The sequence below is a fragment of the Ptychodera flava genome, chromosome 2 (genome assembly GCF_041260155.1).
Source record: "Ptychodera flava strain L36383 chromosome 2, AS_Pfla_20210202, whole genome shotgun sequence".
Classification (NCBI taxonomy): domain Eukaryota; kingdom Metazoa; phylum Hemichordata; class Enteropneusta; family Ptychoderidae; genus Ptychodera; species Ptychodera flava.
Genome location: NC_091929.1, coordinates 26,257,047 through 26,274,841, shown reverse-complemented (window position 1 = coordinate 26,274,841; position 17,795 = coordinate 26,257,047). Strand labels below are relative to the sequence as shown.

At 38.0% G+C, this 17,795-nt stretch overlaps 2 protein-coding genes across 3 annotated transcripts; one reads left to right on the top strand and one right to left on the bottom strand.

Annotated features, from left to right (window-relative positions):
• Window positions 1-4,393: 4,393 nt before the first annotated feature.
• Window positions 4,394-5,425, top strand: LOC139149635 (uncharacterized). The gene has a single exon (XM_070721474.1). The coding sequence runs from the start codon at window positions 4,394-4,396 to the stop codon at window positions 5,423-5,425; it is 1,032 nt and encodes a 343-aa protein (XP_070577575.1).
• A 2,318-nt stretch (window positions 5,426-7,743) lies between these two features.
• On the bottom strand, window positions 7,744-16,615 carry LOC139117766 (uncharacterized). Of its 2 annotated transcripts, XM_070681037.1 has the most exons (9): window positions 15,848-16,615; window positions 14,488-15,530; window positions 13,349-13,476; window positions 12,345-12,451; window positions 11,647-11,744; window positions 10,658-10,822; window positions 9,698-9,842; window positions 9,095-9,344; window positions 7,744-8,476 (listed from the first exon to the last, which is right to left on the bottom strand). In XM_070681037.1, exons 2-5 carry the CDS (start codon window positions 14,637-14,639, stop codon window positions 11,706-11,708), a joined length of 426 nt encoding a protein of 141 aa, XP_070537138.1. In that variant the 5' UTR covers window positions 14,640-15,530; window positions 15,848-16,615; the 3' UTR covers window positions 7,744-8,476; window positions 9,095-9,344; window positions 9,698-9,842; window positions 10,658-10,822; window positions 11,647-11,705. The 2 variants fall into 2 exon arrangements, with proteins under 2 accessions (XP_070537138.1, XP_070537130.1); XM_070681029.1 differs by lacking the exons at window positions 7,744-8,476; window positions 9,095-9,344; window positions 9,698-9,842; window positions 10,658-10,822; window positions 11,647-11,744 and having other exon boundaries at window positions 12,270-12,451.
• Window positions 16,616-17,795: the final 1,180 nt, after the last annotated feature.

Here is a 17,795-nt window from a genome sequence, read left to right as displayed (position 1 = left end):
GGACAGAATTGTCCCCGAGGTTATCGTTCGCCCAGTTAAAGCGATGAAATTCGTTTCTTCGCTTCGATAAAGTGTGTATGTGCGATGTATGATAGTGAGCATGCGTGCGTGAGTGCTTCACGAACTCTACAACGTGTTGAGCGGTCTCAGTCAGAAAAATGTAACAACTTAGCCGGCTATTGAACCACTCTTTTTTGGGAGTGGAGATTTAGCCGACTGGTTCTGTCTGTGGCCTCCCAGCTAGGCGACTGATGCCGTATGTTGTGGGTTCGAATCCGATTGAAAACTATCCGAATTTTCTACCCTGGGTAGGTAACACTGCTGGTGGACAGAATTGTCCCCGAGGTTATCGTTCGCCCAGTTAAAGCGATGAAATTCGTTTCTTCGCTTCGATAAAGTGTGTATGTGCGATGTATGATAGTGAGCATGCGTGCGTGAGTGCTTCACGAACTCTACAACGTGTTGAGCGGTCTCAGTCAGAAAAATGTAACAACTTAGCCGGCTATTGAACCACTCTTTTTTGGGAGTGGAGATTTAGCCGACTGGTTCTGTCTGTGGCCTCCCAGCTAGGCGACTGATGCCGTATGTTGTGGGTTCGAATCCGATTGAAAACTATCCGAATTTTCTACCCTGGGTAGGTAACACTGCTGGTGGACAGAATTGTCCCCGAGGTTATCGTTCGCCCAGTTAAAGCGATGAAATTCGTTTCTTCGCTTCGATAAAGTGTGTATGTGCGATGTATGATAGTGAGCATGCGTGCGTGAGTGCTTCACGAACTCTACAACCACAGGGAACTGAGTAATCTTGTTGTTGTTGTTGTTATTGTTGTTATTGTTGTTGTTGATGGTGATGATGATGACGATAATAAAAAATATTAAAAAACAACGTGTCATTCCTTGCTGTTGTTTGTCGATGTTGTAGATAATTGTAAAAGAAAACTGTAATCGTGACCAAAAAACGACGTAGGTCGCTCAACGTCACTCCCGTCCTTAAATACAACCAAGGGTGGAATCGAGATGCCCCTGATCAAGGCTCATCAGCCACCTTCAAGGCCCAGAAAAAACACCCCATTCACGAGCGATCGATTGAAATGTGCTATCATAGGCACTGAAATTTATCTCACTGACCTAATTTGGGCTTCACTTGAACTACCGACCTGCAAACGAGTGGAAAAACGGCGATTTCCAAGTCGTACCCGGTCAAAATCGATCACATTTAAACTTCCCGGTCGATGGTGACGGCGCTTTCGTCACTGGGCATTTAAATTGACCAATTGGGGGCCCTGTAAAGGCTGCTTCGGCCAGCTCTCATTACTAATACATGAGGAGGCTTGTCCCAACGCAAAATTTCACTACAGTTTAAACTTCGCCATCTCAACTTCATTCAATTTCCATTCTTGTAAAATAATACTTATATGGATACCAATGACAAATCAACCCGTCTTTTCCTGTAAACTATCACCTGGAATACTCATTCACAACGACAATGTACACTCGCTCAAGTACGAGCCCGGATGTTGTTTACGCCTGGTGTACTCGCGGGAAAATACAACGTGCTGTTCAGCGGTTTCCTCACGTTTCTCCAGACAGTCCATCGATCTGTATCACTCTATTGTAAAACGACAGGATAATTTATACGCAAGGTAAGCATTTGGAGTGAGTGCGTTTGTGAATTCAGTCGCGTCCTTCCCCTGCAAACCATGGTACTAAAGTTGTTCCTGCGGCTGCCCTATCGATGTGTTTGTGTCCTCACAGCAAAGCAGTGAAGATGCCTGACGTTTGGTACGGTTACTCGAGTGACCGTGCATTTGTGAAGGAGATCACAGACTCAGTCCGGATCGTTGGCCTTTACAATGTAATGTCTGCACGAATATATACGCAGAATATTGCATGTATCATTGTATGCGAGCATAGTGGGGAGATCGGGGGGGGGGGGGGGGGGATTCGGTACCGCCGCCTCCAGCTCAGCTGCCTCTCCAGCTTGGGCAATATCTGAGGGGTATGAATATTCACCATTGATAATAAGTCATTAGCATCTAATATAAATATTCAACGATGCTTGATTGATCGGCACGTGACATAATATAAGTGATGGCGATTTACCAACCTCTGACATTATTTTTCATTCTCGATCTTGTGAGCAGAAACGTGGATACTATTGATAAGCTTACAAATCAGTGAGTTGTCAACAGCAGGCGCTGGTAAGTAAAACAATTAGTATTTGTGTTTACAGTTTCTCCTGCAATGATGCAATGTTTTGTATATGAAAAGTCATGTCACAGAGGTACAAAACAAATATGCTTTGCATGCTTGTATTTTGAAATGTGCATATCTCTCCATATGATCTCTGTGTCTGCATCTCTGTCTATCTGCCTGTTTCTATGTCTGTTTCTCTGTCTGTTTGTCTGTCTGTCTCTCTCCTGTTTGTCTCTGTCTGTCTGTCTCTCTGTCTGTCTGTGTGTCTCTCTCTCTCTCTCTCTCTCTCTCTCCTCACACACACACACACACACACACACAACACACATATATATACTCAGAGATCTCATGGAGTGTATATAAAATAGAATAAACATGTTGCTCTGACAGACGTGCCATGAAGATGGCAACATCCTCCAAATGTAAACAACCACCAGTAAGATCAATATTACTTGAACCACCAGTCAGAGTACTGTGATATTAGATTTTTCAGTACAACTATACCTTGCACTGTACATGTATGTGGTTTCTCTACTAGAAAGGAATTCTGTATGTGTTTGCAAGTACAAGTGTATGGGGTGTTATGCTTTAAAGAAGAGGATGTTGTCATTTATATCATTTTATTTTTTTAACTGAAATTGATTTGTACTGTAGGGTGTTATGTGTCAATACATTTGTATTTTTTAAATTTGTAACTGATTTTATTTGTATTGTTGGGTATTGTTTATCAAGGTAGCATTTATATTATTGAGAAACCAGGTATGAGGTATGTTATGCTGACATTTTAGGACTGTATGATAATAAGGGCAGATAGCTTCTTCAGTCTGCCCAGTTTACATATGTTACCACACATGTATAAATAAAATACATCAAGTCAGAGTTATACTTTTTTGTTAAAATAGTTCAATTAATTACTTTTTCATTTTTTTTATAAAATCCTGAATTTCATTAATTTGTATTTTCAAATAATTAATTACCCAATGTGTTAATAAAGGTCCATCAGCTGTAACTGTGAAATATTTTGACTTAAAAATATATTCTCTTAAATTCCCAATTAATCTTTGATTTCCAACTCACAATAATGTCGTTGGCTTTAAACGTGAGAAAATATGTATTTGTGACAGAAACACCCAAAAGTAAAGTCATGTTTATTGCATTGTGAATTTCCTGCCACTTTCAAAAAGTATGCAAGTCATGTTGCAAAGTAACAGAGAAAACATCCATTAAATTACATGTGTCCCATTCATTGGTTGACACCATAGTATTTCCATCAAGATTGTAACAAATGTTACTTCCATGTCAAATGTGTGGGTGTTTTTGCATATTAGTATGGTGTCACACTACACGTCTCCTTTTTGCATACAAGTATAAATGCAGCCATATTTGAGTTGGATACCCACTTGTCTTTTTTCATTTACAAATTAGTGATGCGTGATTTCACCTACATGAATAAAATCATTTGAAATTTACAGTTCATGGGCCTTTAAACACTTAAACAACTAAGTGTTTACTTTAAGGTTTTATCAGTCTACATTTTCAGTAGTACATTTGCATGAAAGTTTTTAAAGACTTTTCCTTAGAGACAGATCAATAATATAAATTGAGAGTGATGTACTTTTTGATTTGTGTTTCCCTTGGTTTTGACTACAGATTTGATCATTTTCATTATATTATGCAACAAATCAACTTTCATTGATCAGTCTCATGAGGTTGTGCATGATGCATGCCATATTGAAGAAGTTTTAAGCATTTAAGCATTTTCAGCATTTAATGAAACTGTTCAATGTTATTGATGTCATATTACCCTGGAGACTGAAAGTGTGTAGTGGATTTAACTGTGCGTGTTCAAAAGCAGTGTATAACCATTGATAGATTTATGTTTTTAGCTATTTTATCAAATTTGCAGAAACAGTTGTTAAATTGTTGCTTTCTCTTTCCAGGAAAATAAGATGTCTGTCATTTGTTGTAATATTTTTTGTTAGATATCAGCTTCAAATTGAGTTCAAGATTTTAAATATCTAACATATCATTTCCTGAACATAGCTTCCGGATATCTCCATAAATCTGAATTGTATTACTTAAATTCTTGAAGTAATTTTAACAATTTAAAATATCCGAAAATAATATGGAGAGTTCACTTGAGAGATTTCTGGAAGTTTTGTACAGATAAGATTTATCTTTTCTTATTGAGAAAACTAATGATCTTCAAAACTTTGCCTTGTAGCCTGTCAGAGGAACAACAAAAGTGTGTGGAGTTAGCACTGCTTGGTCACAATATCTTCATCACTGGCCCAGCTGGAAGTGGTAAAAGTTACCTTGTAAAGAAAATATACGAGAACTTTACCAGAACTACTTCCAAAAATGTACAGATTGTGTGTCCTACTGGTGCAGCCTGCAGCATATATGATGACCTGCCAGAAAAGTCTAAAACAATTCACAGTTTTTTTGGAATCGGATTGGCTGACCAAGCCATTCAAGACATTATCAAAAATGCAAAGGAGTATGTTGCTACACAGTTGAGAGAAGTTGATGTACTCATAATTGATGAAGTTTCCATGGTCAGTGCTCGTCTGTTCAATGTCATCGCTACGCTAAGTAAAGTATGCAGAGAAGGAAAGCAATCATTTGGTGGTATCCAAGTAATTGCAATTGGAGACTTCCATCAATTACCACCAGTACCAAGCCATGTAGATGATGGAGAATACCCATTCCAGTCCCCATTGTGGGAGAAAACCTTCAGACACAACATGGTCCTCAAAACTATCTATAGACAGCAACACAATCAGCAAGAGTTCCTCCAAGCTTTGAATAGTGTCCGCCTCGGTCAATGCAGTCCTCGCACATTGGATTTCCTCAACACTTTGAAGCGGTCTCTGCCAAACCCAGAAAACCAAACCCACATCTACTTCCATAATGCAGATGTGGACTTCCACAACATATGTCAACTTGATAAGTTAACAGGACAATGCCATGTTTTCCAGGCAGTTGATAAAGGGGACATGCATGAAGTGGAAAGGCGTGCCATTGCACCAAAGAAGCTCTTACTAAAGGTTGGGGCTCCTGTGATGTTGGTATACAATCTCAGTAACAGCCTACACAATGGGAGTACTGGCTTTTTCAAAGGAGTGGATGAAAATGGAAATCCTGTTGTAGCCTTTGAGGACAGCATGATACAGGTGTCTGTGCAACGTCAAGTCTGGATTTTTAAAAACGACCAGGAGTTGAGATAGGAAGGCGCTGTCAAATCCCTCTGAAGCTCTGCTGGGCAATGACATCACATAAATGTCAGGGACAAACAATCAAGAATGTCGTTGTACACGCAGGCAACGAATTCGTTCCAGGGCAGTTGTACGTGTCACTTTCAAGGGCAAAATCAAAAGATACAGTTCAGTTAATTGGTTTTACCCCACAGAGGATGCTTCCAGTCAACAGCCAGGTATCTTCTTTCTATGAAACACTATGCATTCAGAGTCGAAAAGTGCCAGAAGATATTGCCTGTTGCAGCAAAGATGTAGAGTGTGACATAGTATGCAGTGAGGATATCCAAATGAGGAGAAATAATGATGAAGAGGCATATGTACAGTCAATATATGATGGGGATAATAGTGATGAGACTACCATAGATTTGAGGGACATTTATGCCAGTATGGAGAAAAGCCACAGAGAGCTAGAAGAACTCCCACATGACTTCAATGCAGACACATTCCTACATGAACTTAAAGATGTTTCTCCATTTGCTGAAATGAAAGATTCACTACCCAGGCGTTTGAACTGTCTGATTGACAAATTAGAAAGTATGCCAGAGCTGTTTATTTTATTTATAAAGATACAATGGCTGAAGATCTTTTGTGCTACAAAGAAAGGAATTGAAGAAAATGAAGAAGTAAAGCTTAAACCAGCAGATTTCAAGAACATGGCTGGTGCACTGCATGAAATCTGCAACGAACACAGCTTAATGGAAGAAGGTGCATCCCTTTTTGGTATCCCTGTCACCAGTATGAAAGACGAACACTTCACCCTACTAACTAACATCGTATGGAAGATTAATGATCTGCAGGTGCACTGTCTTATTTCCCTTGCAGAAAACAGAAGTCTTGAAGAGACGCCAAATATTGTAGATGTAGAAGAAATCGGGAGTGATGGCAGAGGAAAAATACGCTACCTGGCTGGTTGGACACTTCGTAAAGAAATTGAAAGCAGTAGAAAATACATAAAAAACAATCTGTACTCAACTGATAAGAAAGTCCATGAACGGTTGAAATTGGAATACCAGACAAAGCAATCTCTGGACTTTCTGACAGTTCCAGAGACACTGATACACAGGGTTTCAAAGTATCCAGAAACACTGCGGGTGACAGACAGTCGCCAATATTCCAGACATGGGCTTATCCATGTCACAGATGAAACATACTTGTTTTTCCTAAAGTTGGAACAGGAAAGGATAAAGCTACTAACAATAGCTCACCTTCATCAACAGCATGTATCACTGGTTCAAATGCAAAAGACAGTCTTCTCAACAATAGTGACATCTTCATCACATTCCAAAACCTATTCCTGGGTGAACATATCAACATAAGCCATGACATTGCAATGAAAATGTACTCACAAATTGTGTCAAGGTACATCAACATGGGTGCAGGACAGTTCCTTAAAGACTACAGGAGAGAGGTGCAGTTGAAGAAAACGCAAGCCCATCGTAAGAAAATTGCAACAAAGACACAAAAACGACAACAAGCTGCTGCAAAGGTAACAGATGTTCAGATCAGATGTGATGATTCTAGGGGACTGATCAACTCTCACCACCGTCTTTGTGCTATGCTCAGTCACCACCCTGACATATTCCAATCAACTCAATACAAAAAAGAGGAACTTTTCTTGCTGGCAGAAGCATACAGTCTTGCTCTCCCCAAACGGTCAACAAAGAAAGAACTGGCAAAAGTCTTGAAGGATGTCATCATTAAATCCAGCTGCTTTCCAAATCCATGGGTTTTCAAGACATATCAGGTATTGACAGTCGATACTGGTGGGTTAATGATGCGGTTCCAGAGGCAGTAGCAGGGTAAATATTTTTTCTTTACTATATTATGCTACAAATAGAATCGGTGTTCTCCAAGAGCAATTACAGCAGGATTTTATTGTCTCAACAATAAAAATCCAGCCGCAATGCTATCAAACGGTTCCTAGGGAGAATACTGAGGTTAATGGGGATAGTGATGTGATTGGTATGTCATTCAAGAAAGCAAATGCAAACAAAACTACCGGGGTATAATACCGGTAAGGGACACTGGTAAGCTTCCACCATATGCTAGAACTAAAAAAGTTAACCCCTGACTAATCAAGGGGTTAATCAAACTCATTCAGCATGAAAAAAAAAATTGTATATATTTTGTCTGTTGTTGAAGACTGTTTTGAAACAACAAATGCAAATCTGAGGTTGGGTTCCTTAGTTTACTTGCCTGCAATATTTCCTTAAAAATATAGATTTCATTCTCACTATAAGTTTTTCAAAAGATACCAGAGACATTAACAAAGTAGTACATACCCTGGATTGATATTAATTAGAAATTTATTGAAATACTGGTAAGTTGTATGTACATGTACATTAATTTGTATCTCACATGAAAAATGACAATTGTTACAAAATTATAAAAGATAATTGTGTTATTCAATGGGTTTCTTTTGATGTATGCCACAGTCTCCATCCCTCTTGCTTCAGGGTCTATGGGACAACATAGACAACATAGAATGGTAAGGTTTACCCTGAAGAGTCATTCAGTTCAGTCAAGTAGGGACAGTTGCCGTGAGAAAGTCACACTGGCATTACCCTTTCTGCTAATGCACCTTTGGTGAAGAATGATGCTGTTTTGTGACTTGCGATACTTATCGTATGTCGGGTTATTGTTTTGTCCATTATAGGAACGTGCCTGACAAAAGATGTTTTCTACCACATCTTGGTTTATGATGCCAGGCATGATTGCTGAACCCGGGAAAAGGCCGAGTTTATATTGACACAGCTGTTCCAGTCCAACAAGTGCCGATTGCATATCGAAGTACAACTTCTTTGAGATGAACTGATGTGGTTGTGCAGCAGCATTCCATGCATCTAGAAATGACAGGAATTCTCGACAGTCAACCAATCTGCCATCAGACATGTCACGAATGGGGTTCCTCACATTGTTGCAGAATGCTACATATTTGCTGGTGTGTGTCAGGATCCTTATTGCTCCATCAAGGTAAGAAACTTCCTTGCCATATTTTGCAAACAAGTGTCTCTTGAAAGCCTGTAAGAAAAAAGACAGGGATAGTGAACTGAGTGTTGATACGAATACGCCAGCACCCCCAAGCAAATTCTTAAAGGGGCAACTTCTTTATCAGCTTTATCTGAAAACACACTTATCACACTGATAACAATTTCAATGGAAAACAAAGGTCTGACAGCCTGTAAACATAGTGTCAACAAGAAATAATGTGAGAACAAGGGATTGAAACTTGCATCATTAAGGATGTACGATCAGTAAAATTTAATTTAAATTTACTTCTTTGTAAGCATTATAAAAATGTGCAATAAAATATGTGTGAGGGGGGGGGTCACTGTGCTTGTTTCTGAGATATAAGACCATGAATTTTAACAATAATGGTTAACATGTTTCACCAATGCAATAGACAAAATCATTCAATGTCGTTTATCTCAAAAGTAAGCACGGTGACTATATAGTTTTATTTGATCACTATAATGTATTTCTTTTGACTGAGCTTTGTGCAAATTTTCATGAAGCTGTCAATAGTACATGTATCATCAGCCTTTGTTAATTTTCACATGTGAAATTCTTCAGTTCGCTTGGCCATTGCTTTGACAGATAGTTCCTCTGCAAGCAATATTAAGACAAATTTAAATGTACCTGTACAGTAAAAAGCATTTTCCTGTCCAGTACATCCTCAGCAAGGTGGTTCCTCATCTTTAACTGAGGAGTCAAATGGAAATGATCCTCTGTTAGCCTCTCATGTATAACTAGAGGGTTGGAAGTTTGATCTGTAGTATATGCATCTAACCAGTACTTCCACAGAACTTTGTTTCCATTCAACTGAAGTTGTTTTTTTTCCTGTCTCTGTGCTCTTCTCCAGGTTGTTGCGTATTTTCTTGATGTTGTGCTAGAGAAATGAAGATCACACAAATATGTAATACACTGTCAAGTCAAGAATAAGGAGATTCCGTGTTACATGCAACTGGATAGACAAAAGAACTCTATGAACATTCATCTAATAATGTTGACTTCCTCTTTAAAAAATTCAAATCAGTTGAAATTGCTCCATGGTAAATTTTCTGTGACAAAGAAGCAGCTGAAGTTGGGTAGCTGTTTTCATTATTATCAAAATTATTGATTTTCATAAGATTTTTAGGCAGACTTCAGTAGATTTTTATAAGTTTTTTAGGGAAATGTTACTTTTTAGTTTTTTATCTTTCATGGAGAAACACATTTTGGAAGTAATTAGTGGGGACATACCTTTGGATCCATTATGAAGACCATTTTACCTCCAGTCATTGGATTACGTGTGGTGAAATTGCTCTCTCTGGCAGATTTATCCTTGAAATGGAGGTTTATAAATCCACGGTTACTTTCTCCACCATCACAGCAGGACCAGTACACACTGAGGAGAAAGAGGTTTCATTTAAACAATCTGACTACTGAACAAATACATGTACAGTGTGCTTCATTTGGCATTTGGACCCTGGTTCCCTCTGTAGAAATGTATTTGTATTTTTTGAACTAGGCACATAGTTTTTTGATACAAAGTCAATGTGGAAATCCAAGTGAACTTAGAAGCAGCCAACATATCAATGTCTTATCTTCATTCAGGAATTCTGAAAGACATTTAAAAACATATACAGCTGTTCATTTACACAGACTAAATTAGTTCAATAGCTTTACTGAGTAGCATTTTACTCAGGGTGTACATGTTCATCCTTAAAGAGACAAAGTCACTCATTTTTTATATTATTTTGGATATGTTAGTTTCTCTGAAATATTATTTATGTCGGTTATTTCACTGAAATGGACTCAGTCTCTGGTTGACACTATCTACTCACATCATCCTGTAATAGGACAAAACGCATGATTACTTCAATCATTGAACTGTTTATACATGTATGTGATAAATATTGTATTTTAGTAGAAATTGCATATCATGACCCTGTGCAGGACAAGTCTTGAATAATAAAACCTGGCTATTAAGCAGATTTCAGTTAGCAAATGAACATAAATGATATTTCAGAAGTAACAAATCCACGATTATGTTAAAAATGAGCAACTTCGTCCCTTTAATTAGAATCCAAATATTGGGGGGGGGGGGTGTCTTATTTTGCCGTAATACCTTTATTTTTATGAGTAGCGCCTGGAAGAGACAAATTCCATGCATGCGTAGCGCTGGTACATCCTTAAATCAACTTACTTAGTGATACTTACTGAAATCCAGCCTTTAGAAGTAGCTGAACCCCTTCCCAAAATATCTATATAAAGTAGCTGGTGGGCACTCCCTTGTTGGGAAGTGGGCTATGGGATATCGCAACCCACCATCTCCTATGAATACAAACTGCAGAACGTGTGTCGCGGTTTCTGCTTTCCAGTCTCCTGTAAAAGGGGAAAGTAGACCACTTTAGTTAGTCATGTGTTTATTTCATGTTTCTTTAGCTATGGCTATAACAGTAGTGTATGTTCTATATACTAGTACAATGTACGTGTACTTTTTACACTGAAGTATGTACGTGTGCCATAGAAAGGGGATAATTAAGTTGCATTTCTCTGAGTGAAAATTATACTGATGATGAAGCTTGCATTGTTAGAGAAGCAAACTGGCTAAGGTTTTCATGATAGGTTTACTGTCAAATATGCAGATTTACGAGCCTGGTTATTGAGGAAAAGTAGAGATGTCGGCAATCACAGATTTTAGGTTAGGTAGGTGCCTTAAAAACATTCCACCGCATGGTCATTTTGATAACTAAGGCATGCCATTTTAGGCCTTTTCTTATTTCAGTGAAACCTGTCTAAACTGAAACGTGTGTAGACTGAACACTTTTCCAAGTCTCTTTCACATAGATTGCCATGTTTAAGGAACCTCTATAAACCAAACAGTTTTCTCAGTCCCTTAGGTGTCCAGTTTTAAACAGGTTTTCCTGTAGTATGACATACAGTGGTATAATCCAACTGATTAGCTCTTTTCTGTGAAGTGCGTAATTATGTGGGCTTACACTGGCAATTAATCTAATGTGCTCGGCTACATATACATGTACTGTATGATACAGAATTCAAGCTTATTGTACTCAGCCATTAATACTTTTTGAGCTCTGTAACATTTTTATCATTACTAAGCTGTCAGTGAGCTAGCTTCAAATGTATAAAAAAGTTAGAAATGTAAAAAAACACTGGTCCAGGACAATTTTGATTAGGACATTTACCTTTCATCAATCTTTGCATATCTGTGAATGAGTTTCCCAATGAAACAATGCCAACCAGCTTAGATTTTCCCGCCACACTTTGAAAGCTGCAAATCCTCCTGAAAGAGTGTGTGAATTCAAAGTGAATCAACCAGTCAACACAGTATCATTTATGTTGTTTGGTAAACATACGGCTCATAACCATTTTAGTTTGTACAAGGTCCTATTGACAGTAATATTCACATTATCTGTAATCCTCTTTTTATAGCCAATGGGCGTCTTTAAAGGGGAAGGTTACCCAGCAATTATGTGTTCAGCAATAAGAAATCTACGAAAAATGGTGTGAAATCTATTGTTGTTATTTAATTTTCGCTTACTGATCGTGTGGTGGCACCCATTTGAAAACCTTTAATTATAGGTGGAAGTGAGGTAAGAGCCTACGACTGCACTGACACTTGTAGGGCTTCCCTGTAGTCTTCAGCCAAGGAAGCCATACAAGTGTCAGTCCAGTCCTAGGCCCTTACGTCACTACTACCCATAACCTATACGGTTTACAAATGGGATCGGTAAGTGAAAGTTGATAACAAAGACAGATTTCGCACCATTTTTTCATAGATTTTTTATTCATGAACACAATTGCTGGGTAACCTTCCCCTTCAAGTGTATATTGTACTGCTAAATGCACATGGAAATTTAAGATTGAAATCAAAAAAGAATACCTGAATTGCCATTTCATCAAAGCATAGTCCTCCCCAACGATCTACTTCCTTCAGACCTTTCTTGTTGGCAGCATCCAGCAAACCTTTGACAGATTCATAGTTCCAACCTGATATCAAAACAGAAATGCTTTGTAGATGGATATTTTCTTTATGGTCTACATACATGTTTGAGTGTGTGTAACGCTGTAGAGGTATTTTAATGCATCAGTTAAGAATTAACAAATTCCCAGTTTGTAAATGTACTTTTTAAAATTTGATTTTCTGTATTGTTTGTGTGTCAAGCTTAACATGTTATAACTTAGACAGTAGAAATGCATATGTTCAGTGAAATGACGTCAGAGAGTTATGGTATCAGCAACAAACACTTACATGTATAAATTTTTTGTGTCAAATGCCATTATGAAACAAAGGCACACAGGCATGTTTATTAAATCTGTGTAAAATTTCAGGTAAAATATGGATTATACAATGTACAGAAATCACTTAAAAGCCCAATAAGCCACCATTTCATTATTTTGATGATTTTACCTTCAAACTTACATTATAAGCTTACTAATGGGCACACATTATAAACCTCTGATTGTAATTCCACTTAAATTTGAATTCAAAGACTAAACATGTGCCATATCCCTTACTTCATAGAAAGTGTAGAGAACAATTGTTGTACATGTATGCATTGCCAAAGAGGTGACATATGGATCCAAATGCAAAAATCATGCACATGTATCATGGAAAAAATAATGCTTACAATGGTGCTGATTGGGCCTTAAGTTTTCTGTACTGATAGTTCATTTGGGATATCAACAGTGAAACTACTTTCTGAAAATGCATATATTGTCCAAGTTAGCTTTCAAAGGCAGTACATTATTCTGTCATATTCAATAGTATATCAAAGCAGTTATATCAGGGTATGAAGTTATGCCCCAAATCAATAAGTTGTGTGTCCTTATGGGTGAGCTCTCAACTTCAGCAGAGATAATGTTTTAGATACATGCATGTCTCACCTGGTTCTTGTGGGTTCTTGTTTTTATTGTACCGGATAGTTCTCTTGCTTGGCAAAATCAGAACTTTTGCAAGTTCATCGTACACTTGTGGGGATCTGGCATAAATACTTAGGCATAGCTGGATTATGCTGAAATGGTAAAGGATCAAAGTCACTTATTATTGACAATATTTCAGCTATTTTAGTTTCTTTTCATTGATCATTTATGCTGATGTGCTCACTGAAATATGCTCAATCACCATACATGTACATTGTATGTTACAATTATTTGACTTTTATCCTGTACACAACTGTAACTGTATTGGAAATTTTGGTACATACCATAAATTAAAATGGTGGATCTTATGCGTATTTATTTATACAGGTGTTAGTTGAGCTGTGTCATCCAGAGACTAAGCATATTTCAGTGAACATTTGAAAAGTATTTAAAATAGCTGAAATAATGCCAAAAAATGAGTGACTTTGTCCCTTTCAGAAGATAAGAGATTAATTCAATTAGGACATGAAAACATAATAAAATAAATTTTAAACAATTGAATTGTATGTATTTCCACAGAGCTTTTTTGACTCTATTATGCAGCTTCTAACATTTTTCACAAACTCCACATTGTTGGGCACCGGCAGTTTTTATGAAATGTATCATTTTTAAACAGGATATTTATGTTACACTTATCAACTTATGTGTTGTACTCATGTGATCTGAGAAAGGGTTTTAAAACCCTTTCAGGCCCGAGTTTCTGGTAATGTACTTGAATTTACCAATACATAATATTTCATTATATCAACATTAACACTGAAATGCATGCGGGTGTCCCAACTTTTTTTTTATCTGAAACCCTTCACATTAAGTGATTTTCAGGTTAAAGTTTGTGGATGCACACAACCAACTACATGAAAACAAAGACAAGGGCATTACATAATTGAGGCAAAATAAATCTGAAATAATAAAATACAGAGTTTGGTCACTTCAGCAGTAATTTGAACCAGTCATTTTGACATCTTGTGTTGTAGGTGGACAAGGGAAATTGTATACAGTATTGTATATTGTGCACCACATGTATTGTATGGTACTACAAATTTACATTATGTCATATTGTCTTTTCTGTTTGTGACAATGTACATGTATATGCAACAACTTACTGTGGATGCCATCTATATTCCTTCGCGTTTTTCTGTCTTAAAATGTCTTTCTGTTGTTGAAACAAAATTTTCATATCGTCACCCAGTTGCTTCTCATCAATCAGTTGAAACATTTCTGTGAAGTCTCCATCATTGCTATCAAATTCCAACATTTCTTCCTGCAGCTTTCTCCTTAAGCCCTTTTCTTTACTTCTGCATTTCTTCGCAGTTTTTGTTCTTTTTTCAACAGCTCTATAACCTCAGCTTTGTCCATCATTTTTAATTTCTTATGTCTGCTGTTATTATCTTCATCACTTGCACGTACCCTTGCATTCATTTTTCTCTTTAACAGTAGGCATTTTGAACAGCATGTTGACAAGCGGCAGAAAAGTTCACAGCTGTTGCTTCTCATTTTGGTAATTTCTCTGTCTGATATTTTCCATTTCTCACTGTGGCCTTGACTGGTAACTGTGGATCCGGTCCACTCAAACCCAGAGCAAAATGATGTATTTGATATCATATCCATTAAAGCATTTATCTGATGAATACTTGAACCATTCTGACAGAAAAATTCTGAAACTTTGAAGCCTATGTCCTCAAGATTTACAGTGCGACTCCCATACTTGACTGCAACAGTGAGACCACTTTCTTCTCTCTTGATCTGAACTTCTGTTACAATACGGCAACCATTCACTGTGTTTGTTGTGGTAGATATTTTTATCCATACTAAAATGCCATCACTGTTCAAATGAGGTGGACTCCAGCCTGATGGACAGAAGGATTTCAGGGTTTCCCATGACATTCCATCACTTTCAGATGGCTGAGTAGTCTCCTTTATACTTAAATTAGTGTAGAGTGTGGTTCGTTGGTAAAGGGGAAATGTGCCTGAAATTACTTTTCTGTTTACTGTAATGTGCTCACCCCACAGATCTCGTATGAAACAGCTCACAGTTTTGTCCTTGTACTGGATGTTGTGGGTATTTCCTAAGGATTGCCGCAAATGACTGAGAATGTCAACAAGGCGCGTTGTGGCACCAGGTGACACATGATAATTGCATAGCAACCTGGAACAAATACAAGTGTACAAGTCAATAACAATGAACTCTTAATTAAATCATGAACAAGGTAACGGCTCTTCTGTCATACTGACCGAAAAATATATTGCATTTCTCAGAGGTAAAATTTCGTATAAAATGATATTGAACATGTACGTTTCAACGAAACGAAACTTTTCCGGTATGTCTTCACTTCAGGCCGACAATGTTTAGCAGCCGATTGTTTATGTTTCAATGCTCCCTGCTCGTACGTGTACGTGTAACGTTCAAAAGTACGCGAAAAAGTAGAAAAACCTTCATAGTCATGCAGATAAACGGATACTTACCAACTCTTTGTCAGGAAATCTGCCATTTTACCTCAGGATATACTGTCGATAGTTAGAGCGTACACTTCCGGGTATTTAAATTTCCCCCGTTACAAGCGTAAACAACATCCGGGCTCGTACTTGAGCGAGTGTACATTGTCGTTGTGAATGAGTATTCCAGGTGATAGTTTACAGGAAAAGACGGGTTGATTTGTCATTGGTATCCATATAAGTATTATTTTACAAGAATGGAAATTGAATGAAGTTGAGATGGCGAAGTTTAAACTGTAGTGAAATTTTGCGTTGGGACAAGCCTCCTCATGTATTAGTAATGAGAGCTGGCCGAAGCAGCCTTTACAGGGCCCCCAATTGGTCAATTTAAATGCCCAGTGACGAAAGCGCCGTCACCATCGACCGGGAAGTTCAAATGTGATCGATTTTGACCGGGTACGACTTGGAAATCGCCGTTTTTCCACTCGTTTGCAGGTCGGTAGTTCAAGTGAAGCCCAAATTAGGTCAGTGAGATAAATTTCAGTGCCTATGATAGCACATTTCAATCGATCGCTCGTGAATGGGGTGTTTTTTCTGGGCCTTGAAGGTGGCTGATGAGCCTTGATCAGGGGCATCTCGATTCCACCCTTGGTTGTATTTAAGGACGGGAGTGACGTTGAGCGACCTACGTCGTTTTTTGGTCACGATTACAGTTTTCTTTTACAATTATCTACAACATCGACAAACAACAGCAAGGAATGACACGTTGTTTTTTAATATTTTTTATTATCGTCATCATCATCACCATCAACAACAACAATAACAACAACAACAACAACAAGATTACTCAGTTCCCTGTGCTACAACGTGTTGAGCGGTCTCAGTCAGAAAAATGTAACAACTTAGCCGGCTATTGAACCACTCTTTTTTGGGAGTGGAGATTTAGCCGACTGGTTCTGTCTGTGGCCTCCCAGCTAGGCGACTGATGCCGTAGTTGTGGGTTCGAATCCGATTGAAAACTATCCGAATTTACAAATAGGGTTGATTGTTACAAATAGGGGTGATACAGCCCCCAACAGTACGCAATGCTTACGGATTCCACTGTAATGCGACCAGCTTCGACTTTGTTGTTTCCGAAAATTAATCACGTAATTCCTTCAATTCCTTACACTCTTGTTTTCTTGTGAGTTCGGATTTTTGTTGTCACAATCTATAAAAATAATGATTTCATTACATGACGTTTAAAGTCTCGGCGTGCGCCCGGCCTTGCTGTTGAAACGGCATGTCTAAGGCATGAGAATTCACTGTGCTCCGAAAGTTCATGCGGCGGCGGGGTCTATACTGATGTTATCCCCCATATTGGTACAAAACTAACAAAGAAGGACTCAAAATTTGCTCAGTGGATGTATTTTGTCAGACCCTTAAAATCATACTGATTTTTACAAATTTTCACGTCAGATGAATTTTGATCGCAGGACAAATACGGGCATCCATATTGTTTGTTTACATGACGAGTACATCGAAGACCTTTGCAAAAAAGTTCCGATGCACCAAATTTGATGACATAGACACGGGTTGTCGTGACGTAGAATGATCAGAGTATAAATCCCGGTATTTTCTGTTCAGAGACGACAAACTTGGCTTGCGCATCTGATAATGTACAATAATACCATATATATTTTATTGCAAAAGATGAAATGAAAATGTGAATCTCTCCCCCTTTGTCTGATAAAGGCCAGGTCGGGCCAATGTACAATGTCACACAATTTATATTGATGACGTATTGTTACCAGTAAAACCGGTAAAGAAAATACATTTCTCGGTCACTCTAAGAAAATAAAATAAAATCATAAAAGATTTAACAGGGAAACTTAACATATAATTCCTTGACTCCTATCTTCCATGCCGTTTGCAAAGAATATTATTTTACTCTAATCAGGAAGACTATCCAATGTGACTAAAGTGTACATCTGATCTG